We start from the raw sequence: 24,928 nt of genomic DNA, 5'->3' as shown, positions 1-24,928 counted from the left end.
ACTAGTAAAATGTGAGTAACTGTTTTCTTACTTCCTATCACATGTACAACTTCGGTATGAGGTGGAAGGGCTATGTTAGTACAATTAAATTACTCCCTTTCAAGTTCTAGCCACACCCGTTTTCTTTTTGTGTTACTGAACAAAGTAAGAGATGGCTCTCGTGAGCCAATGTATTTATCGGATTTTAGATTCACAATTACAACCATGAATCTATTCAGAATGCCAGACTTCAGCAGCAGTAAAAGTGATTAACTGTTGTCATCCACTAAACTGCATGTAAATGAAACTAATTTGGGAAAAGGCAAAAGAGTAACAATGAAACACCCAGTACTCATTTTCTAACAATGAAAATAAAGCTTTGCAGGATTCTTCCTCAAACAGTTCTGGAAATATACTTTATTATAACCAGTCCTGGAACTCTCCCACCACGAAAGTCAAACTTGTTATTTCTACCCTTCTTCCTCTACCAACACTCACTGAAGGATTTTGTTTGACTCAAGTGATGTATAATCACAGCAAATAATGACTAGAACAAGACCTGCTAGCTAACAGCGGTCAGTAAAAAAGTTTCCTGTGTACTACTATGCTCTGAAACTTTAAAACTATGCACATGAAATGTAACGCAAGTAATGTTGAGTTGGTATTTTCAATACTTCCCTATCTTTTGAAATCTGCAAAAAAGTTGCACATTAGTTCTGGTCTACCACTTGTATCTTGCTAATAATTTCACAAGCAAGGCACCTTACTAGTAAATTTTACTCTACCATTCTAAGATCACACTTGGGACTTACAAAGTAAGTGCAGTCAATTGTGGTAGTATAGACAAAAGTTTTGGGGAAAAAAACCCACTTGGCTGAATGTGTATAGCCCTGAAAAAACTCCTCCTTGCACATAAATCAGGAACACATTTAAGGATACCACAAGAGAAAAAATGGAAGCAACTGGAAGCATGAAATACAGGTCCTTTAAATCTTCAGATTGAAACTTCATACTTGATATATTTTAAACACATGAGAATTACTGGAGGCTACAATAATTTTTCGCTTGCTTCACTGAAGAGCGACAGACCTCTTAAAATGAAAATCTGGGGGCTTTGCTCACAAGCAGCTAACCAAGTTAGCTGCAGGAGCAATGGAAAAAGACCCATGGAATTTTATTACTGCATTATCAATGTTTTTTTCCTATACATTCAAGAAGTGTTTTCAATGAATATTCACATCTGTCTAAGAGAAGATGCAACGATACTTCTGAAACAAGTCTTGAAACCACCAGTGCTAAACTGTGTTTTATTTCCAACAATTAGCCATTACAGTATCTGAAACAAAAAGTGTCCAAAATAAATAGCTGAAGATGAAGCATCAGAATACTACCGTCTTCGCTACTGCTGTGGCCCCCTTAATGTTTCTTGCTTTTCAACCTTCACTCTTCAGATTCTCCAGGCCTACGGATATCATCAATCTTCAGAATCATTCTAACAACCTGAGTCGCCAGAGAAATCTGCTGTTTCTTACCAATCAAGGTTTCTATAACATGCTGCTGCTTCATATCTGCCAAAAAGAAGCAGAAGAATTAGATACTCTCCTCAAATCTAGATGTAACACTTAACCTGAGATAGTAATTTCCACGTAATTTTAAAGAATGTTTTAGAATTATTACTCTTGGCCACCATGGTTGACAGTCTGTACAAACTAGATATTTATGTCTGGGTTCTTACCAAAGATCTTGGAACATTAAGATCCAAACTCTTTTCCCAATTAAGTCTTCCCCAATTCCCAAAGTAGCTTTTCACCTTTTCTCACTTTGTCTATACACAAATATTAGAAGCATGCTAAGGGCTGAGCAACCACTAAAGAAGTGAAAGTTCAAATGCCGTAAAGCAGAAACACCTAAGCAAAGAAGGGTTATTAATTTACATAAACACAATGTCTTACATTGTGTTCCAAAATTTACCACCTTCTTTCCTGAAAAAAGGAACAGAATAAGAGTGTGGAAAGTGTATGTCCAGATGAAAATAAGTTTTCGTACATTGGTTTCTTAGTCTTCACATGCTTGTTACAGGTCTATGTATGCATACATACTGGTGTGAACAACACTACCTAGAGACATTTCCAACCTTTTGTTTACTTCTTCACAAGCTGTTTCTCAAAACAACTGTTTGTAGGGCTGCACTGTAAACTGGATCACTAAAACCACAATATTTAAAACACAGCCTGCTCTTGCCTCATAGTGAGTAGCTTTTATCGCTGTGCCACAAGGTCAGCCAACATCTTCAACTAATCCTGCCACCAAATAAAGGTTTTTCAAGCAATTATACATTTTCTACCCGGTAGACACGCATGTATCTCTCCACCTGCATTCCCATTTATTATGGCACGGGGCAAGAGTTCATAACTGAAGTGATGCACAGGTTAAAAAAAAAAAAAAAAAAAAAAAAGGGGCTGAGAGGCAAAATAGTAAGCGTTTTGATCTTCTGAGAAAGAAAACCCTGTTATGCTCCTCCTTCTCCCCACTGCAGTTCTTACCATTTGTTCCTTTCTGCAAGCAATCAATGCCGAGGGCAGGATTATTTTCTTTCACCTGCCTAGCCCGCACTTCGGTCATAGTCTGTATTGGATTCATACCACTGTTCTCCGAAAGTGCCATGGGAATGACCTCCAGGGCATCTGCAAAAGCTCTCATAGCATACTGTTCCAAAGATGGGCACTGGGGGAAAAGAAATTTAAATTCATACAGCTATTAACTCCAATGTTAGCAAAAGCAGATTTTCACACCAGCTATAAAATGTATACATGACATGCAGATTTTCTTGGGAATATGCATCTCAATAACTGAACAAATACCTCTGGATGATAACTACTTGCAAATTAAAACAATTTTAAACTGCTCTTATCATAAAAGGAAAAAGGTACTGGTAACTACTTTTTACAGAGAGGGGAAGGAAAACTTTTAACCCTGGTTATCAGTGAATGTCAGGAAATTCCATAATATGCACTTTCTGGAAGCTCTTTGAAGTTTTTTTGGAATCTCTTAAGATGGACTTACTCCTTATTTTCCCTTCATAAATTAAAGAAAGCTGTAACTGTTCCTTTCTTACCTTATCTGCTGCTTCACTGACTGCCAAGGCACAAGAAATTTCAGCTGCACCACCACCATATACAATACGATTATCACGAACAAGATTCCGGATTACACACAGTGCATCATGAAGAGATCGCTTTGCTTCTTCAATAATCTGGAATTACAAAATAGCATGTATTTTACAATATACACAACTGAAGGCTATGAAGATGTATTTCCTAGTACAGAAATAGAAACTGCAAATAAACTGTAAGACCTTTTCATGGCTCTAATGCAGCTCTACTGCTGCTATTTATACTGTTTCAAAATATGAAATGTTAGACATCCAGTGGCAGCGAAGGAATAAAAAAAAAATACACACCTTTTCAATGTTATTTGTTAAATCCATAAATTGAAACAACAAAAACTTACATGATAAGGTTTTCAATCTTGCATATTTCCAAGACACAAAACACTTAAATTCAAACGCCAACATTATTTTCAGACTGCAATTTGTGTCAACTCCCAACTTCAACAGATGTAGAAGGATCTAACAAGTTATGCTAACCTTTAAAGCAGTATTTTTTCTTTCTTAAAGAACTCTTCAGACTAGGGGTTATGTTCTTTTCTTCCTAAGGTTTTTCACTCAAAGTAGGACTTGACCTATACTAAATATAATTTAACACTAACAGTACAATCAAGAACCAGGTTAAGTATATAAGCATTTAAAATAGTCTCATTTTGGGGGGTGGGGTGGTTTGGGTTTTTTAATTTTTAAATTTTTTTTTAACTGGACTAAATCAGAAGTGACATACCTAGGTCTATAATAAAACCAAATTTTTAAAAAATGCCAGTATGTCTTTATTCATAAAAGTGACCCTCCCATGAGACAAAACAAATTAGAGCATCCACAGGTAAAATTACTTCTATATTTATGGACTATATGGTCTAATAGTGAGGAAACAAAGTTTTCATTCAAAAACATAGGATGTGAATCTAACAAGTGACTTCTAACACATAGTCACGACTGCCTACAACCCTCCCCCTTTCTATTTGTCCACACTGAAAGGAAAATTTAGACAAAACCAAGAAGAGTTAATATGCTTTTGAAAGAAACTACACATTCTGCAACTTATGTATCAAACATTCGTAACAAACTAAGCATCTCACCATTTTATTTCCTCCTCTAATGAAAATGGTCACAGCTCTGGAATTCTGACACTGTTCAATGACAAGCATTCTGTCCTTCGTTGTTCCAAAGGAGATCTCTCGGACAATACCCGCAAAACCCAGTTTCTCTGCCGTGAGTTCACAGAAGCGAGGAACAATGCGTCCTCCAGTTGCAATGGCAATTAACTGAAGTTAAACAACCATCAATTATTTTGAGAAGACTTTTCCATTATGTTTTTCATAACATAAAACCAGTGGAAGAGAATCTGTCAAATGGCTACTCCAAAAGGTTATCTTCCCATCCCTTCAAAGTACTTCAGGCGATGCCTTGTTTATGCAAACAGCAAGACTAGAGCAGAAACATTCCTAGCCATGTAAAACTTTTAACAAGTAATATGCATACACTCCAATTATAAATCATAATCCCATTAATTGTAGGTTCTTCCCACAGATCCCCAATGATTTTTCTCCAATACCTATCCATACACATGATTATGCAGTTCTACCCAGAAAGCCTGAACTTTTAATTGGTACAGCATATTACTTAACAAATGTTTGAGAACTCGTAGAAAGCCCAATTTTAGAAGATTTTACTTACTTCTATTTCAGGTCCACCAACCCAACGAACAGCAGGCAGCTCATTCTGGAGCAGCAAGTGATTTGCCTCGTCATCAAAACCCCACTGGCAAATCGCAAGGTTTGCACCAGTGTCTTTTATCTGAAAGCAACACACAACATCAATCTTACTGTTCAGAACTAACACAGGAATGAAAAACAATCTCTTCATGGCTTTAATTCTCCTAATTTTCTCAAAACACAAGTCTGAAAAAGAACCATCTGGCATACATAGAGATCAAAGTAAATTTCAAACCAGGGTGGTATCTCTTTTTTACATAAACTTAACTTTTATTCATAGCCTTACAATTGCTTGTATGTTGCCTCCTATCAGGATTATTAGCTCATTTCCAGAAACAAATCAAGGCACTATGCTATTTTGTGTAAAGGCTATGAAAAACGTAGAAAACAAAGAAATAATCTTAAAGACTACCTGTTTCACCATCTCTTCAAACTTCTCCTTTTCGTATTTCTGCAGTGCCTTGTAATCTTCCACAGATGTGACATCAAGCTTATGCTTGGTTTTAGGCTTAGGTGGTTCGAACGGACAAGTAAGGATTGCAATTTTAGCATCTTTAAGCTCCTGTACAATTAAAAAAAAAAAAAAAAAGTTGAGTTTTGACCTCAGTAACACCTCTTTCTTATATTTGCAAAACATACAGACATATCTTTAAAAACACAGGGATAGGAGGAAACTTGAAGACCATTTCTAAAGTGAACTAACTATATCCAAATAATTCCATCAAAAGTTTCTATAACCCACCTAGAACAAATTCCACAGCTTCAAGACACTGTTTAAGCCCTTAACAATCTTTACCAGTGATGTCTTTTTATAGTTTAATGTTTAAAAAGACAGAAAAAACACTTCAATGAAACCATTATTTGCCCTATCCACTGTGACCATTGAGAATACTACACACCCATCTTCATAGCCACCTTTTATGTACTACATGACTGACATTTTCCGCCAGTCTTCCTTTTTACAGAATCAACAGTGTCACCTACTATAAAATTTCTACTATTCTAAAATATTTTTCAATTGCCTCCCTCTTTCTTGAAGTACACTGCACAAAGACTTGGAGACCTTACCTACACCAAATATAATAAAAGGACAGCTTCTGGGGTGTTCCAAACAGGACAACATGGCAACTCATAAAGCTTAAGAAGCATTTCTTGATACTGAGTTGCATTAAGCATCTTAAGCATATTACACACTATGGATGATTATTTCTGCTTCCACATAGAACTCTGCACCTCTCCTCACTTAGTTGTACAGTAATTCCTCCCCTAACACCCCCCCACACCCCCCCCATCATTTCTCAATTTCCCAAGACTGTTGTACATTCTAACGTGGTCTCTTCCAGCATGAAGAATTCAATGCTCCTCTCCCCTTTCTCCGTTGATATATGGGTGAAAAACCAAGCCAAACCACAACACTGTTTAAATACTTAAGAAATGCTAGGGCAGCATATGAAATGGGCTAGACAATCTTATTTAAGCCATTACAGATGAGAGACACACACAGGGACATCACTTACTTTAGGCATCTGTGGATGACTGAAATCTTTATCCACAATCACTCCTTTAACCAACTGTGTGTCTTCCAGTCTACCTCCCACTTTGCCTTGTACTTTGATCAGCTCAAAATCAACATCTTTACGTTCCATATCTGCTACTGTCAGTACAGCATTTACAGCAATTTCTGCCATTTGTCTGTGACAACGGTTAACTCTAGGTTTAAAAACAATACAATAAAGTTGCATTACATTTCCACAATTCGGAAGGAAAAAAGTGATTCTATCAATCTCAAACAGAAAAAAGTATCACTATAGCTAACAACTTTAGTATGCTACATTAAAAGAGGGGGTCCTGCTTGTTTGTTCACAGAAATAAAAGATGCTAAATATAGCAGAAAACAGAACACGCAATACAGTTTGTCTAAGTAGTCTTTGTGGACATAGTCTCAAGATACAGGTTTGAAACAAGTGAGGACAATTAACCACTAAGAAACATTCAAGTCACAGAAACCACTGTTAAGACAGCTCTGTAAAGGAAGCCCTTACAGTATCTTAATTTATATACTACACATAGAACCCACAATGAAAAATGCACTTATGGAACTATCCTACAAAAATTTTTTTTAGGGGGAAAACAAGGCCCACCAAAACAAACCTTTGAAATATTCCACGTAACTATTTTTAAAAGGTTTGCATTAATCTTGGAATTTGCCACGATGCCAAAATCTAGAACTAACAGGTCAGAATGAAACTGATTTTGCAGCTGTTTAACCTCATGGAATTGACCCTTTAGAGAAAAAGGATTCACAATTTCTTATCCTGAGACATGAGTCCATTTAGAAATTAGCCAAAATCAAACATAAAAGAGCCTTCAGCCGCCACTCCAATAACACAAACAATTTAATAATCCATCAAGACACCAGGATTTCTCCTTTCAACTCAAAGTGTTTTTAAGGTAAACTTAATTCTTCTGAAGTTTTTGTGACTTACACTTTAGAGCCTAGCGTTGTCTTTGCTGTCTGGATCAGAGGTTCAATGTTCTGTGGATCAACTGGAAAGCTGTCACTGATTTTGTCTAGATGCTCAATAGCAATGCGGGCTGCCTGCTCATAACCGTCTGCTATTCTGATAGGGTGAATACCACGATCTAGTAATTGCTCAGCCTGTTCCAATAACGCTCCAGCCAGAACTATAAAACAAAATTTTAAAATAATGTTTACTCTTCCACAGATTGAAGCATCATTTTTAATATGTTATCGAAAGATTAGAAAGTATGCCTTCTGATTTTTTTCTGTAATATTTTAACAGTTCAAGGTTTCTTAAATGACAAAATAACCCTAAACAACTCCCTACTTGCTATGCTTGGAAAGAAAACTGCTTTATGTTAGACCAAAAAGAAGCATGGGCACCAAGGCTGGACAGGTAGATTATGGAAGAAAATTACGCAGAAAAATTTTGAAAGTACAAAGAGGACTCTCAACACTAACTTAAAATGTAACCATACTTCAAAAAGACACAAAAGCGTCTTTCTGATTAGAAGATTTCTAATACAAGAACTGACAAGAATACTGAAGCAGTAAATACTCTAAAAACGTGCTACAGAAAAGCTACTGTTACTTCACACAAAATTTCTTAAAATAGCTGAAGAAGGTTGATTTTAGAGCTGAAAAAGATAAGTTAAATTTAAAATCTTTTCTTACCAACGACTCCAGTAGTTCCATCCCCAATCTCATCATCTTGAGATTTAGACAGCTCCACCATAAGTTTGGCTATCTGGTGATCCACATCCATCATATTCAGGATGGTAGCACCATCATTTGTCACAGTCACCTCACCATCTTTGTCCACCATCATTTTATCCAAGCCTAAAAAAATATATTCAAAGCATGAAGGAAAATCTAGAACCCGCCCCCCCAAACAATTACTGAGAAAGAACCATTAAAATTATTTCATTATTACCATTGGGCCCAAGCGATGTTCTCAGAGTACTTGCTACAGCCTTTGCTGCCATTATGTGAGACTATAAAACAAAGCAGAAATAAGGTAAATCATTATCATGCATCTCAAAATCATAATATTAAGCTAAGAAAAACACAGGTAAAAAAAGCTAACGCAAATATCGTAATTTAACTGACAACAGCCAATGATGACTAAAAAAAAAAATCTAAAAAATCAATATATGCATATTGTTTTTATGTCAGAAACATTTCCCGTGTCTTTTCTTGCACAGCTTGCACTTGCACCGCTAAAGCATGCAAAACCAGAATAGCTAAAATGACAGCCCCGAGGTTTAAAGCAAGGAAGCAACAGAAGCAAGCAACGCTAAAAGGAGAAGCCAGTATAATTTTGGTCCACTCTTCCGTCAGTATTTAAATCACACACATTCACACAAGGCTGCCGGCTCGCTGACCCACGGCCTTTCTCGGGAACAACGACCGAGCTTCAGACGGGGGCGGGGGGGTGCGGGGGTCTCAGGGAGGGGACTGCGGGGAGCCTCCCTGCCCGCGGCCACCAGGAGCCACCGGGAGGGGCGCGCCGCACCTACAGGGGAGACGACCCCGAAGCCACGCGACTCAGGAGCGGACTCACGCCGTGGAGACCCCACAGACGCTACGCCGCGGATGGCGGATTCCCAGCCCCGGGGGCGATGCCTTCTCTCTCCCTCCCTCCCTCCCTCCCACACCTGCGGGCCTAGACCAGACTTCAGGCGCCCTGCGCCTGACACGGGGCAGAAGACAAGCGCAGGACCGCCTCGTCCCAACAGGCCCCAGCCTCCCGCCGAGGCCTAACGGCGCCCGCTCCCCGCCCCGAGCGGCAGCATGGCGCGGCGCGGCCCGCCCCGCCCGGCGAGGGCCCACGGACGGATCGGCGGCCCCCCGCTCACCTTGAGCGCCTCGAGCCCCATGAGGCGCGTCTTGCGCTCCTGGTCCTTGAGGATGAGGAAGGGGCGCCCATACTCGTCAAACGCCAGAGTCCCCATGGCCGACATAGCTGCCGCTGCTCCCACGCACCGGGCAACCACGAGCCGGATGCAGCCGCGCCTGCCGCGCCGTGACGCAGCACGCTCGCCCGCGCCCGGCACCGCGCCTGCGCAGCCGGCAGCCGCGCGACACATTTCGCGGGCGGGACCTATATGGCGCCTCCAGCGGACCTTTCTGGAAGCATCCGGCACGGTGGGAGTTGCGCGGCGCTCACGGCCCCGTCCCCCAGCTGCGGGGCGGAGGGGGGGGCGGGAAGGGAGGATACTATATGGGGCAGGATACGGGCGCCAGGCGCGGCGGCAGCAGCGGGCTGCACCGGGCGACGTGAAGGAGTAAGGACAGGCACACGGCGGAAGGGTGCACGCCGCTCCTCTCCGAAGCGCCTTCAGAAAGGTTTCGGGCTCCCCCCCCCCCCCGCATAGCGAGGTGGTATTGCCCTCCTCTACAAGTACAGCCGGCAGAGAACGGCCGCCTGTTGGCGGGCGGGGAGGGGAGGCCTCGCTGGTGGCTGTGGCGGGATGGCTGGGCGGGCGTTGGTGAGCCTGTGGCTGACAGGCGGCCTTGCAGCTCGGGGCGTTGTGCTCTGGAGAAGAGTTCTTCCTGACGGGAAGAAGAGTAACCGCTCAGGGAAATGTCCCTGGGTGCGGGCTCCCGGGCGGTCCGTGGCGGGGAGACCTCTGCCTGCGCCGCCCTGGAGCTGTTCCGGGGCGCGCTGCTGCCCGGCCGGGTGGGAAGAGCTATGGGCTTGAATGGAAACTGCTTTCCTGCCCTGAAAAATTAACCTAGCGCTTCAGCTTCTCAAAAGTGGTAATAGTTACATTTCCCTAGGGTTTAGGAATCGGCTAAAGGGATATAAGTTTTTTTCCTGATGTCCTATCTCTTTGATATAATACACTGCGTTGTCTTAAGTGAGCACTTCATAAAACTGTTAGAGAAAATACTCTTCAATGTCTATCTCTAGGTGTGATGTCCAAGGCAAACGAGAGCCATGCAGCAGGCCTGCAAGAGGATTGTGAGGGTGGCTCCAGAAGGAGGAGCTGGGGGCTGTTGGTCACTGCTGGTGTTGGTGGGACCTTGGTGGCACTCTATGCTGTGGTTACCCCCTTCGTGACCCCGGCTCTGAGGAAAGTGTGCCTGCCCTTCGTTCCTGCAACTTCCACTCAGATCCAGAATGTGCTGAAAATGTTAGAAAACAGAAACGGCTCCCTAGTTGACATTGGTAGCGGGGATGGCCGTATTGTAAGTTATGGAGATTGCCTTCCTTTTATACCACCTCTCAAAAAAGTGCTAGATGCTCTAGCTGTGGCTGCTGCTGTTTTCTTATATTTATGTCTGTCTTGTCTTTGGCATCCAGTGTTTTTGTTTGAGCGGTATGGAAAGGCTCAAAGCTGAGAAAGGTTTACATTCAGTTTAGGTGAGTAATTAACATTTTTTGCTCCAGTCTTACCTGCACCTTGACAAGGTAGTACACAAAATGATAACGTCACCCTGTTGGCTGGAGGGAATTACACTGCATTCATGTGAAAAGATGCAATCGATGTATTGGTATTGTGATTGTCAGAGAGTTGTGATTCCATATAGGTTTCTAGCTGCAGCACGTGAGGCTGTGAGATTAAATAGCACTGTGCTTTTGGAGCTGCAGCTCTATGCGTATTGTATGAAGGTGACAGAAGAACAAAAGAGAATGAGTGATGGATTACAAAAATAAAAATCCTGGTATTGTTAGAACTGTAGTTTTAGCACCTTTGTGCAGTGCTGGCTACCCCACTTAAAAATCCATGTGGTGAAACTAGAATAATTACCAAGAGACGTGGTGAGAATCACCAAAGCCAAAGTGATACTGTGTTTCCAGGACATTGTCTGAACCCCAATTTGTGAAATGTGGTGGTGAGGGTATAGTGGAGAATGGTGTGGGGTTTTTGTAGTTGCGATGTCTTGTGTACCATTTCATAACTGTCTGCTTCAGGTCAGTTTTAGCAACAGGATGGCGCATTAAGTGGGTTTTTGATGGAAACAAGTAAGTTCTTGAACGCTACCTTTGTCCATATTTCATGTGAATGAGTCAACCATTTGTCCACGCTAAAAAATTTGATTTGGAAATCCAAATCTGTGAAGGTGGCTTAGAAGGAATTGTACTCGAGTAGGAAACAGAGAAAAGCACATAGGTATGAGAGAACTGCAGTTTCTGATGCCCTCTCTGCTCAGCAGTCCGACTGTTGACCCTCATCAGAGGCATTTAATTTGACTAGGTACTGCATGTTTAATCCTCATTTTTTATATATATGTGCCTAAATGGAGACTGAAGACTACTTGGAGAGCCAGGTGCCTAAAATTGAATGCTTGGTGTTGCCTTAATGCATCTGTCCTGAAAAAAGTTGAGCTTCTGTTCAGATGCTTTTAAATATTTAGCACTGACTTAGGTGTAATTGGTGGATAAATGTGACCATATTTTTATTTCCAAGCATGGTAAAAATGTCAGATTCTTTTAGTATATCTGCAAATGCTGTGTGCATGATGGAAGATGCATTGTTTTAATAGTGTGAAACATACTGTCCAGGTAATGCTGTTTGAGAAGTTCTATTAAGAAATGTGTACTTCTTCCTGATTTCACCTTGCCTGTTCTGTAATTCATAGTTCATCAGGCTTTTCCTGATTAAAACTTGGCAGTAACCTTTTAAATTATGACTTAAGTATTCACTCTAGAAACTGATGCCTTTTTCTATTTTCCTTAATTTTTTTTTATTTGTCTAAAAATCAGTAGGCTTTGATCCTGTTTGAAGATAATTGTAATACAGTTTAGAATTACAATTCTAAATCTTAGGGTCTAATTTAGAGGAATGTCTTTGAAAGTCTATTTGTTATCTGAATTACCTTTTGCCTTTTAAAATGACACATGAAGCTTAGCGTTGGATGAAAGCTATACTGTGAGCTTTAGGTGTAGGGTTTTTTTCAATTTTTTTAACCTACATTTAAATTTTTGACCTACATTTTTTTAAATGTAGGTCAACAGATTACTTTGATAATCTTTCTACTGGTAGGTCATTTTGGCTGTGATTCAGGGGTTTCTCAAGTGCCTACCCATCACTGCTTTTCAAATAAGTTAAGTGCTCTAATTTTGAGCATTTCTGCTTGTGTAGTTCACTGTTCTCTCCATGTTCAATTTTGGTACTCTCTAATTCCAAGGTAGTGTCATGAATATGTTAAATTAAACTTTTATGTAAAGCATAGACATACTACAAGCTTACAGGTTTGCCCTGTGAATGTTTAAGTGGTTCATTTTGTTCGTCTGAGTATATTAATTTCAATGGCACTAGTCATAATAGTAAAATGTAGTTTGATTTTTTTTTTTTTTTTTTTTTTTTGGTTCACTATACTACTAATCTGTTGGGGATTAAAACCTGAGTGACTTACAAAAGTACATTGCTTTGATTTATATTGTAAATAAAACTGTGCTCCTTTTTAGATGAATATACTTTCTCTGTTTCTAAGTAAAGATTTATTTTCTTCCTTGTAGGTGATAGCAGCTGCAAAAAGGGGATTCGAAGCTGTTGGTTATGAATTAAATCCCTGGCTAGTCTGGTACTCCAGATACCGTGCCTGGAGAGATGGGGTACATCAGAACACCAAATTTTATATTTCGGACTTATGGAAGGTAGGTGGTGAAGTATGTAAGAATGAATCTGGGATGTTTGAGAGATTTACATAATTTGGGAATACCTTTTTGAAAGAACCAGAATGCTGACTGGCATTCTGACTGATGCAAGGTGCTGTGTTGGGCTTTGAGAAAAGTATTTGAGCCCACAGAAACTAGACTCACAGCACAATACACTGCTCTGATGGTTTTGTGCTTTGGTGAAGTGCTGTCCTTGTTCAGTACAGGCTCCTTGAGCATACTATGTCATGCTTGTGCCTGATGAATGGTGTGGGGTACTGTAATGTCAGGCTTCACTGAGAGCTGATTCTGTGGAGTCAGTAACAAGACACTTATTCACCTAATGTGCAAGATCAGAATCTCATCTGACATTTCATTAGACGTGTTCTTTTCTAGCTGTGCAATGCATTACCTGGTTTTTAGTGTTGCTTTAAGGTAACTTACATGTGAATGAGTCTTTTTTTTTTTTTTTCACAATTTTCAATCATTTGAGTCATAATTGCTTCTTTAATGAGGCGTGCTTTTTTGGGTCATATTTATGTGGGCCTCTCCCCTGCTATTCCTGTCAAAGTTGTGGGGTTTTTTTGTTTGGTTTTTGCTTTTTTGTGTTTTTTTGTTGTTGTTGTTGTCATTGTTGGTTGTGTTTTGGGTTGTTTGGTTGGTTGTTTTTGTTTTTTAAGAATGGCATTTTGTAATGGGTAAAGTGGATACCAGGTATTTTGGGGAAAAGTGTGAATGTACTGTTTTTATCTTTGTTCAGAGAGGAGCATAGGAAAACTTCATGGCACTGACTGGAAAAACCCAGGCATTGGAATGCCTGGCAAGTTTTTATAGCTAGCTAACACTTAACAAAAGTGGGGGCAAACTTAAAATGTACGTCATTTTAACATATACATGAGTTGTGGAAAAAGTTAGCCATGAGTAAAATCATGTAGGCATTTTCTAAATTAATACTTTCTGTGCTACTAGAATTGGTGCCATATTCTTGGCCAGGCAGTAGAAGTTTTTTGGTGTCCAGCAATATAAAGTTGTCTTTATGTGGAAATTTGTGTGATGAAAAGTTGATATGGGATCTCCTTTCTTATTTTTGGTCTAAATCCCTGTTGAAAGGAGTGCAGCTAGAGGGATTAGGGGAAAAGAATGGTGAGAACTTCTGCAAATATAAATGCAATTTTCATTAAGACTTGTTCTTAAATTTTGTTTTAGGTTTCTTTTTCCCATTATACAAATGTTGTTGTTTTTGGGGTACCTCAAATGGTAAGTTTACTGTTTTTGCATTGTTTAATTATTTTAATACCAAGGCATTCGGTGTTAGTACATTCATCTGCAAAATGAACCAACCTGCAGAATGTCAAAGGTAGTTAATACTAATATTTTGATATTTCAGTGTCGCTTATTAATGTCCACGATAAAACCTGGTAGAACTTGTGACAGTATGCAGACTGGAGCTCTGAAAATACACGTTTTTTTGAGAAGTATTTTCTGTTCATTACTTCAGAACCAAAATGAAAACTGCTGTGCTCAAGTTGCTTGGGGAAAAGGTGATAGATTGGTTCTCGAAAATTTCAGTTTTTCATACTGAAAAAACGAGGAGTTTGCAGGGAGAGGATGGAGTAGGAAATTGGCTCCAGCTGATTTTTGGGAAACTTGTTAGAGGAGAGTATTGAACCTTCCTCATGTTCTTCTCCAAAAACCGGATCACCTCAAATAGGCCAGCAGCTGGTATATTGAAATAATCCCTTGCCCATGTTAGACTGTGAGGGTTTAGGAAGGGAGACAAATACTTCAAGTATAATTGCTAGAGTACAAGTCCATGAATTCTTTGCGTTTAAGAAGGCTTTGTAGCCTATGCTCATCGTGTCCCTGGGGAAAATGCGTTCTTCAAAATTGGTGTAGCAATTGAGTTGCATAGTGACTGCTTTAGTGATATATTTAATAAATTCAGTCAGACTTTACATTCACTTTGGCTTTTGGCTTGATCTAGCTTTCTTTTTCTCTTTTTCCTAAAAAAGAGAAAAAAATCTTAAATATTTTAAATATTCTTGATATTTTGATTTATTATTAGAATCTTCTGTATAGGTTGAATGTATATGGAGGAGTGAAACAGAAATATCCTATAAATGCTTCTGTATTGCTTCTTCCTCTGCTAAGGCAGATGTGGGATGAAATGAGTGAAGAGCTTTATGTGATGCTATACCATACAACATACGCTGATAATATTTCTGTAGTAGTAACAGGAAGATGCAACAAGAAGCATAATAAAGCTTCCATATTCTCTGCTTTTTCTTTAACAGCATTGGAATTAAATACCTACTTCAGATTCAAATTGTAACTCATGTTGGAAACTGAAGTGAAAATGCATTTTATTCCCCCCCCCTTTTGTGGGTGGCATATTAGTGAGAACTGTGATGTTACTTGTGCTACAGATGTTGCCAGGTTTGGATGTTATGTGCTCTCTAGCTCGAGTTCCGGGAGGGGGCAGTATAAATATTTGAATTTGCAGTCAGAAATTCTGCAGTTGCACTGAGGGGAAAAGTGCAGGTGAAGAAAGATATTTCAGTAAACTAGAAATGAACAAATGCCCTGGGAAAATGTGAGTAAACCTAGTAGAAATACTGGCTTAACTTTCAATGTATAGTATAAAGTGGGATAAATTAGTAACAGCTATGATAGAAAGAGTAGCTATAGGGCTCAGAATAACTTCAGTAAATTCAGTAAATACTAGGCTAAATTCTTCCAATAAAAATACTGTCATAAATGTAACAGATCTAAACCTATGAACTGCTGTGTTTCTTGAGCATTAGTTTGCTCATGATCCCCTTTAAATTTACTTCGCAAATTGTGAATGCTTAGCCTCCTGAATAACTAAATTGATTTTTCAGAAACTTTAATGCTGTCCTCGTTTTGGCTGGGATAGAGCTAATTTTCTTCCTAGTAGCTGGTACAGTGCTGTGTCTTGGATTTAGTGTGAGAATAATGTTGATACCACGCTGATGGTTTAGTTGTTGCTAAGTAGCGCTTATCTTAAGCCAAGGACTCTTCAGTTCCCCGTGCTCTGCCAGCAAGCAGGTGTGCAAGAAGCTGGGAGGGAGCAGAGCCGGGGCAGCTGACCCGAACTAGCCAGAGGGGTATTCCATACCATGGAACGTCATGCCCAGTATATAAACGGGGGAAGTTGGCCGGGAGGGGGGATTGCTGCTTGGGCATTGGTCAGCGGGTGGTGAGCAATTGCATTGTGCATCGCTTGTTTTTTCTTGGGTGTTATTTCCTTTTTTTTGTTATATTCCTTTTCATTACTATTATTATATTATTATTCTTAGTTAGTAGTGTATTTTATTTTACTTTAGTTATTAAACAGTTCTTATCTCAGCCCACGAGTTTTACTTTTTTTTTTTCCCCCTCCTCCTCCCCACCCCACTGGGAGGAGGGAGGGGGAAGCGGCTGCGTGGTGCTTAGTTGCTGGCTGGGGTTAAACCATGACAAATGCATTTTCTCTTTTTTTACTGAGGGCAATAGATCTCTTCAGCTTTTTTAATAATACTGGTCTGATTTGATGCTGTCACACAGTGCTTTTATTTCATATCCAAGATTAGCTTACAGAACTTGGATTTATTGATCTTCAGGGAAGACTAAGACCTCTGTTCTTGCAAGCATCTGAGGGAAGGTGTGTTTGTCTGTGAGTCATTGCAGAGGGACTTTTACTTGTTCAGGGTGAGATGACAGAATTCTTACCAGGTGTTCCTGTTCACAGCTTCTGTGTATTTTAACTGATTATATACTGTACAAAAGGTTTACTAAACTGTATGTCTATGTAGACATATCAAAGAAACCCAACCCTGGCTTGATATAAAATACAGTGTGATTATAACACCTAATGCTACTGAGACATTTAGTTTAAAAACTAGTTTGACTGTTTGGTTCAAGGATACAATTCTTTTTGGCTGAACTATTAATGAATTTTTCTAATTTGAGCTAATATAGACATGAGATGTCACTAATTTTCATAATTGCTCATTAAAAATTAGGCTATGTCTATATTTGTAATTTCTGTAACAACTTAGTCTTTTCTGATGTCTCAGCTCAGTTTGAAATACCAAAGTCGGCTTATTTTTCTAGTTTATTTAAGGTGCAGTAGCAAAAAATGTTTAAAAGCATTTGCTGTATGGATGAAATCAGAGCATAGAATGCTTAAAAATATTCAGAGGTAACTCTTTGATGTATTAGATCTATGACTATAATTTTCCTAAAATATTCCATTGTGAGCTTAAATGTAGCTATAATAGGATGTTACATCAAAGGCACACCCTGCGTGCATGTGATAGTGGAAGCTATCTGCAGCATTTGGAAATACATTTTCTTCAGTCACTCTTGTTTTCTTATAATGTTCTGTTGTGGTTTTTTTCTTGTTTTGTGAATTTTTTATTTATGTTGTGTCCTTTGTGACTTAAATTGAGCTGTATTCGTAAATAATTACTGTCCTTTTGACATCTAAATGTTATGTCATGATATCAAAGTAAATAGATTTTTACATGTAATAGAAGTAACCTGTGGAGCTTGCTGTTATAATTACTCCCTGAGGTAGATGCAGTATGTAAGAATAAAAGGAATTCCAAATGGATGTGCACTGATCTGCTTAAGCATAACATCAAACTTTTCCAAAGGACAAAAATGGCTAAATCTATCAAGTTGTTTTTTTTTTTTTTTTCAGAACATAATCACTATCTGGGATGGGAAGGAAATGTCTTTGAAGTCTAGATGTGTTAATTTCTCACTTAATCCATAGCAGAATTTGCAAAGTACTTATTGGCGATAGCGTATCTGACTGGGTATGGTGTTGCTCTTTTCTGGAAGAGTAGTGATATTTCCATTGACTTTCATATCTGCTCAATTTTTGCGAATGGAGGAAAGGTAAACTGTAGGGCTTCAACCAAGGAGAGTTGCATAGTGGTGTTTGACATGGTCCCCCACAACTTCCTTCTCTCTAAATTGGAGAGATAGATTTGACGGATGCACTGTTCGGTGGATGAGGAATTGGCTGGATGGTTGCATCCAGAGAGTAGTGTCAATGGCTCAATGTCCAGATGGAGATCAGTGATAAGTGTGTCCCTCAGGAGTCTGTATTAGGACCAGTACTGTTTAATATCTTCATCAATGACATAGTGGGATCAAGTGCACTGTCAGCACATTTGCAGATGACACCAAGCTGTGTGGTGTGGTCAACGTGCTGGAGGGACAGGATGCCATCCAGAGGGACCTGGATGAGCTCGAGAAGTGGGCCCATGTGAACCTCATGAGGTTCAACAAGGCCAAGTGCAAGGTCCTGCACCTGAGTCGGGGCAACCCCTGGTTTCAATACAGGCTGGGGGATGAAGAGACTGAGAGCAACTCTGTGGAGAAGGACTTGGGGGTACTGGTGGATGAAAAGCTGTACATCAGCCAACAATGTGCACTTGCAGCCCAGAAAGCCAACCATATCCTGGGCCGCATCAAAAGAAGCGTGGCCAGCAGGTTGAGGGAGGTGGTTCTGAGACCCCACCTGGAGTACTGTCCAGCTCTGGAGGCCTCAGCACAGGAAAGACATAGACCTGTTGGAGCGGGTCCAGAGGAGGGCCACAAAAATGATCAGAGGGCTGGAGCACCTCTCCTATGAGGAAAGGCTGAGAGAGTTGGGGTTGTTCAGCCTGGAAAAGAGAAGGCTCCAAGGAGACCTTATTGCGGCCTTTCAGTGCTTAAAGGGGGCTTATAAGAAAGATGGGGACAGACTTTTTAGTAGGGCCTGTAGTGATAGGACAAGGGGTTTTAAACTCAAAGAGGGTAGATTCAGACTAGATATAAGGAAGAAATTTTTTACGATGAGGGTGGTGAAACACTGGAACAGGTTGCCCAGAGGATGGTAGATGCCCCATCCCTGGAAACACTCAACATCGGGTTGAATGGGACTCTGAGCAACCTGATCTAGTTGAAGATGTCCCTGCTCACTGCAGGGGGGTTGGACTAGATGAACTTTAAAAGTCCCTTCCAACCCAAACCATTCTATGATTCTCTGAATCTATATGCTGTTTCATACAGTACTGCTGCAGGGACTTACATGGGTATCTTAACCGGCTGGAGCCAACAAAGCTCAATTTCAATAGTATTTAACATACCAATACTTTACCATACAGTGACAGCAGAATGTTTGCTTTGGGTTGTTGACTGTATGATGTTTTGAGTGTCCAAGGATCTGTCTTGGGGTTAGACTGGAAATTAGGAGAGGCGTTGGTCTTTGAGTATCACATAATAGTTCATGCGACTTGGTGTCATAAATCACATAAATTCAGGGGGCTGAACTTTCATTCTCTACAGAGAAGAATCCCACTGAAGAGAATCATGAATTGGAAAATGCAAAGTCTTTTCTTAATTTGTGGAGTTTTTTATCTGAGGGATTATCTACAGTTTTTCATTGAATTTTTAGAACTTAGTTATGATTTTCTTGACCTTGCCAACCAGGGTGTAATAACCATTTTGTAATTTTAGATATTCTTTGTCAATCCATCAAAGCCAAAATGTATATCATGAATACTTTCCTAAATTTTTTTCCAGAAATTCCTCAAACCTTGGACTTTTGTTGAACACTTGAATTAGATTCTAAAGCAAATGCTTCTGTTTTTTACTGCTTCTGAAAACTTTTTATTGTTGCTCAACAGATGCCACAGTTGGAGAAGAAGCTGGAAGAAGAACTTGAATGTAATGCCAGAGTCATTGCCTGTCGTTTTCCTTTCCCTTGCTGGATCCCAGATCATACTACTGGAGAGGGAATAGACACTGTGTGGGCCTATGACTTGAAACATTCTAGAGGATGTGAAACAAAAAGCTTGGAAATTACACCAGAGACAGAATCCTAAACATCTAATTTGTTCTTGTACTGGAACTTTTGGCTTTGACTTCACCTGTTAAAGATAAGATTAATGTGAATAGAGCCCCAGGATATGGAGATATGTATTCACTAAAATAACTGAAGTACACTGGTTATCTGAAAGCACACAAAGGTTAGTGAAAGGTGTAGTTAAATGGCTTAATGTAGTTAGTAAAAATTATGAGAAAGTTTTATAGAAGCAGAAAACTTTAATATGGAAAATGGGATAAAACACAGTTCCCTACTGTTAAGGGGAACAGATGTGTAAGTTAAAATGCTCAAATTGGCGAACTTAATATGTGCACTCTTTCTGAGCCTACATAGCATTTGTTATTGGTGTTGGAAGTGGTGTGCAAGTGGCTTCTCAAATGAGCCTGGTTCCCGAATGTCTTCATTATGTGTGCCAAGTAGGCATAATGCTGCATACATCAAACTGAGTATGATGACGATACCGATGTTTTACACCTCGGCCTCGAATGTGTGCTTTTTAAAGCTGAATATGACACAACAAGCAAATATAACAAGTTGCTTATTCATTAACACAAGTGCAGCCCTTGATTGTATTAATGTATTTTTATTTAATTTGTTATGTGAAGACAAAACTGCAGAAATGTGCTCTTACTGCACACTTATTGGTATAAGCCTTTGCAAATGATTGTGATTTTTCCTAACCTCTCTGATTTAGGAAGGGTTTCAAAAGTCACCTCCTTAGCAGTGAAGTGTCACCACTTCTGTGTGCTCAAACCTTGGATAAGGTATGGGTGAGAGTTGTGTACTTCAGTGTGTCATGAAGACTCTGATTCCAGAGCTAGTTGGTCTCGCTAGCTTGGTTAAATCTGATTAGACCTCATTTAATTTATAGTGAGATGGCAAGGGAGGTTTTCAGTCACGCTTCTTTTCCCCTCTACTCTTCTGTGCTATCTGATGAGATCTCAGAAACTCATGGCATGGCTGCATGGCTTTTCCTTGGAAGTGAAGCAAGTTCTCCCTGTCTTTTTGCTGATACTGGTTTGCAGTGGGGTACTGTCACTGCTGTGACGTTTTCCTTTTCTAACATGGTTACAGCACTTTTCTATTTTCTAACAGTCTGCTTAGTTGGTCTCTTGGTTCCCAGGTAAAGTTTTATTGTTTTCATCCATTAGTCGAAGTTCATAGTTAGCCTCCTCTGGCCCCAGTTAACATATAGACTGTTTGTTAAGCAGTGACTATGTAAGTTTGTCAGACCTTTGCATATATGATAACGATAGAACGAAGCTAAAACAGGCTAGGGAATTGTCGCCTAACTTCTAGGTAGTAGTTATCACAACTAAAATTAGCTCAGGCCAGGAGAAGTGCTGAGACCCTGCAATTTCAGGTAAATACAAAGCCTGTGACATTTTATTAGGCATTGGGAAAGCGCGTTTGCTGGACTATAGTATCTGACTTGAAGAGAAGTTAGATGTTATTTGGGATGTGTAGTCTACAGTTACACTTGTACCCAGGCTTTTTATTTTTGGTGGGAGGGGAGGAGGAAGGAGAATTTAAAATATAAATCTACACTTTTTGGATTTGAAATGGAGCAGTAGAATGATTTTGTCCTGGTAATGTATACAAAGCAGGAGAAGAAAGGGGCAAATGTGTCCGCTCTGGAGTCTGCAAAGGAGAGATGATTTCAGCCTTGCATGGCAAGGCACAGCTGTAAATATGGAGACTGTATCTATTGAAGAACACTGATTTCTGGTAAGCAGTCTTTTACAGCCTTTCACTGCAGTGTAACATGGTGCATCTTGTAAAACTGCACTAAACTTTCGCCCATGATTTAAGTGTTATGATTATTACACGGTGACAGGACAGGGCTACAGTGGCTTATCTAAAATGGCTGCATTTACTTTAATATCCCAAGGCCATAAAACTGGAACCTCAGACAAAGGAAATCTGAAATTACTTCTATTGGAAAAAGACCATACAAAGGGGAAATTAGCTAATTAAGCCAAGTCCTTCCCTGAATTATTATAAAGGGTAAGAGAGACAAAAGATTTTGAAGTGAATTGTGACTTATTTGCAGTGCAGTGCTTTGACCCAAGTTTCTACTGCCTACTTTCACTAAAGTTAGTTTTCAGGGAATGAAGCGGATATTTACTTTTTCTGCTGTGGTTGACTATATATTTGTCTATTGCATTATTGTTTGCCTGTTAAAAGGTAAAACTGAATTTGTCACTTCTGCCCGTGGTAAAGGCTTTGGGGTGTGTGCTTCTTAATTACCACCTATTGCTCCAGAAATACTTGTTAAGGAGGGCGAGAGAGAACTAATGATGTAATGGCCTGAGCTTTAGGAGCACTAAGTGCTATCTTCAAGGCAAGGAGAGATTTATGAATGCTTTTAAAGTGAAGCAGAGGGCTGTTTCTTGGTCTGGCCATTTACTTTTGGGGGCCTACACTGAGACAGACAGTGGTCTGAAGGTTCGGAATTCCTTATTACGTAAGGAAATGTGCTGTATTTCCTGTTTCCATGGCTGAAGTGTGAAATGTAAAGCAAATTGCTCTAATTTACACAGGGGTACTGGGAAGGCATTTTCTTACCATGTTGTCCTCAATTTTTCTATCAGTTACTACATTCATTTGATAGTTTACAAGATTAAATACTTTACAGTGATAACTGAAGTCACAGTTCGGATTATTATGTTGATACCCTTCCAATTGCTAGGGTAATGTATTATGATTTTGTTGATATGCTACTTCAGAGTACAAATTTGTTTCTTCTGAAAACCAGGAAAGCCTTAGAGAACTGACTTAATCAAATTATAGTGTAGGTCTGAAGCCAAAAGAAGGAAACCTTCAAGCTACACATGCTGTTCAAAACCAGAGTGATTCAGATATACAGAAAAACCTATGGTCTACCTTTGTTTACGTCTTCTAGTAGAATCACTTGCCTTTTGGGAGTTACTTGTTTTATTCCTTCCTTGCCCTGCCAGATCTTAGCAAAAAAGTTGCTACATTGCTGAATGAGTAATGCTTTCCTGAAATATCGTAGAATTTGATCTGTTTGAAAATAATACAGGTCAGAGTTCTGCAGGAGTCAGACTTTCAAATTTTTTCTTTTTTTTTTTTTTTTTTTTTGCATTGAGACACACTATGTCCCCACAGGCTTTGTGATGCAAGATCAATTGTACCAATGCGGCATCTGAGTGCTACAATTCTAATTTTGTAGTTTTCAGTAGTTTTGTGGTTTTTCAATTTTGCATAAATTGGCTTTCTAGGGAGGAGAGGGGTATGGCTACAAGAGAGCCATCTGATACGCAGGTTGCTCGGTATACTGCACAGTCACTACAGCTACACAGCAGTGTCAACCAAGCTTGTCCAGATTTGTTTGTGAAATGTGCACATATTTTGTGAGCTTTAGGCATTTCTGTATTACTGGGTGTATTGAAGTTCTTTACTTATCCTCTGGTCTGATTATATGCTGCCACTTAATCTAATATTGCTCCAAGGAAGTTAATCCTCTGTCTCTGAGCTGCTGTTTATTTCTGACTCATGAGTTGTAGCCGGGTAAGAAGGTACAGAATCGAGTTTAAAATAAAATACCACATTTCACAAGCCAGTTGAATGAGTATGATCTGTGGGGAAAAAAGTTCCAAAGCCCAGGCTTTGGGAAAGTCTTTCACCTTTAATGAAGGACAGAGCTCAGGAGGCGACAGAGTTCTTTAAAAATTTTTACCACTATAATACCGTTGTAATATCTACAGGGGAAGTGAGCAGAGGTAGCATTTTGTTTATCTTTTATATTTTGAGGTATGGGAGGAAAGAAAGAAGGTAATCTTATGGACCAAGTATGGCAGTTTGTCAAACTGCTTTTGAAATAGTTCAGACTTGCACATCAGCTGTGCGTATTTCTCATTGAATAGGAACATCCACACTAAGAATGGGCTGCGATGAGCATTCACTCAGAAATGGGTTCGTCTGATACCATTACACTTGAATGAACACTAATTATTGATAGATCACTTCATACTTCTGTAGTTTCACTTCATGATGGTTTACAAATACTGAAGCATTTATTCAAGAAAGGACATGAATCCTTCAAATTCATTGTTGAAGAGGGCAGCCTAACATCAGATTTAATGCCAGTAAATTCTGCTTTGAGAGTTATTTTTACAATCTTTTACATTTGCCAAGTTTGCAGTTCTCTAGTTTTACAATGTAGCCCCAACTTGTTTTTCAGAAGTAACGTATATTTCTTCTAGAAGACTTCTTGAGTTCTTGATAAGACAGTGTGGCATCTATCACATCTGTCACTGTCTGGTGACTTAAAAATCACCCTTGATTGAGATAGCTGCAGAATTAATATTTTCAGTATTTTTCTTTGTATGATAATCTTTGTTAATCTTTGTATGCTTTACTGAGGGAGACTTATACAAGGATAGTTACCATTTTTTTCTTCATTCTTTTTCTGAATTCTCCCTCTTATTTCAGTGTTTGCTTTTATTTTTCATATTGTCTTTTTACAGTTTGACTGTTTGAGTTCATGATTTCGTCAGATCTTCTAATTTCCTTTAATTGTTTTTCTGTAAACTAGTTGCTTTTTTCCCAGCAACTTTGCAGGAAGATTAAATATGTTAAGGAATGTCCTTTTTCTCTCTAACATTTTAACATGTATTTAACCTCCTTGATTTATTTAGCAGTCTGTATGCTGACATAGCATGACTTTTGTTTCCAGTAAATGAAAGAAAAACATATCCACCCATACAGTATTTAGACTGAAAAATGGCCTCGGTCTACAACAATTCTGACTATTTAGTAGTTTTGAGTACTTAATTTCACATTTTTATTATATTTCATCACTTGGCAAATGGATACAGGCCTTTTATCCATTCAGTAGTTCTTTGGATTTTGGTTATTTGTTCAGGTGGGACTTCTGCTGATTTCTTTTTCTTAGTATAATGTTGGGGTTTCTATTAGAGGCTTTGGTTGAAATGTCGGACTGATGTTTTTCCTGTGAATTGCTGTGTAGTCCTTGAAGAATCACTGTAATACAATCCAGTGAACTGCTAGCATTGGTAAAAAT

The 24,928-nt window shown here is 39.4% G+C and overlaps 2 protein-coding genes across 4 annotated transcripts; one reads left to right on the top strand and one right to left on the bottom strand.

The window, feature by feature from the left end:
- Positions 1–1,259: 1,259 nt before the first annotated feature.
- Positions 1,260–9,377, bottom strand: CCT5 (chaperonin containing TCP1 subunit 5). 2 transcript variants are annotated; one of them, XM_050892265.1, is made up of 11 exons: positions 9,244–9,377; positions 8,319–8,379; positions 8,060–8,224; positions 7,350–7,548; positions 6,381–6,573; positions 5,276–5,425; positions 4,826–4,945; positions 4,228–4,413; positions 3,095–3,232; positions 2,523–2,703; positions 1,260–1,547 (listed from the first exon to the last, which is right to left on the bottom strand). In XM_050892265.1, exons 1-11 carry the CDS (start codon positions 9,346–9,348, stop codon positions 1,420–1,422), a joined length of 1,626 nt encoding a protein of 541 aa, XP_050748222.1. In that variant the 5' UTR covers positions 9,349–9,377; the 3' UTR covers positions 1,260–1,419. The 2 variants fall into 2 exon arrangements, with proteins under 2 accessions (XP_050748222.1, XP_050748223.1); XM_050892266.1 differs by lacking the exon at positions 8,060–8,224.
- A 306-nt stretch (positions 9,378–9,683) lies between these two features.
- ATPSCKMT (ATP synthase c subunit lysine N-methyltransferase) lies at positions 9,684–22,940 on the top strand. Of its 2 annotated transcripts, none has more exons than XM_050891375.1 (5): positions 9,684–9,733; positions 10,302–10,579; positions 12,855–12,992; positions 14,199–14,249; positions 19,679–22,940. In XM_050891375.1, exons 2-5 carry the CDS (start codon positions 10,307–10,309, stop codon positions 19,874–19,876), a joined length of 660 nt encoding a protein of 219 aa, XP_050747332.1. In that variant the 5' UTR covers positions 9,684–9,733; positions 10,302–10,306; the 3' UTR covers positions 19,877–22,940. The 2 variants fall into 2 exon arrangements, with proteins under 2 accessions (XP_050747332.1, XP_050747333.1); XM_050891376.1 differs by lacking the exon at positions 9,684–9,733 and adding an exon at positions 10,038–10,147.
- Positions 22,941–24,928: the final 1,988 nt, after the last annotated feature.

Source organism: Gymnogyps californianus, chromosome 2 (assembly GCF_018139145.2).
Source record: "Gymnogyps californianus isolate 813 chromosome 2, ASM1813914v2, whole genome shotgun sequence".
NCBI classification, from domain to species: Eukaryota; Metazoa; Chordata; class Aves; order Accipitriformes; family Cathartidae; genus Gymnogyps; species Gymnogyps californianus.
Note: the sequence above shows the minus strand (reverse complement) of the source record. Positions and strands in the feature narration are given on the sequence as shown.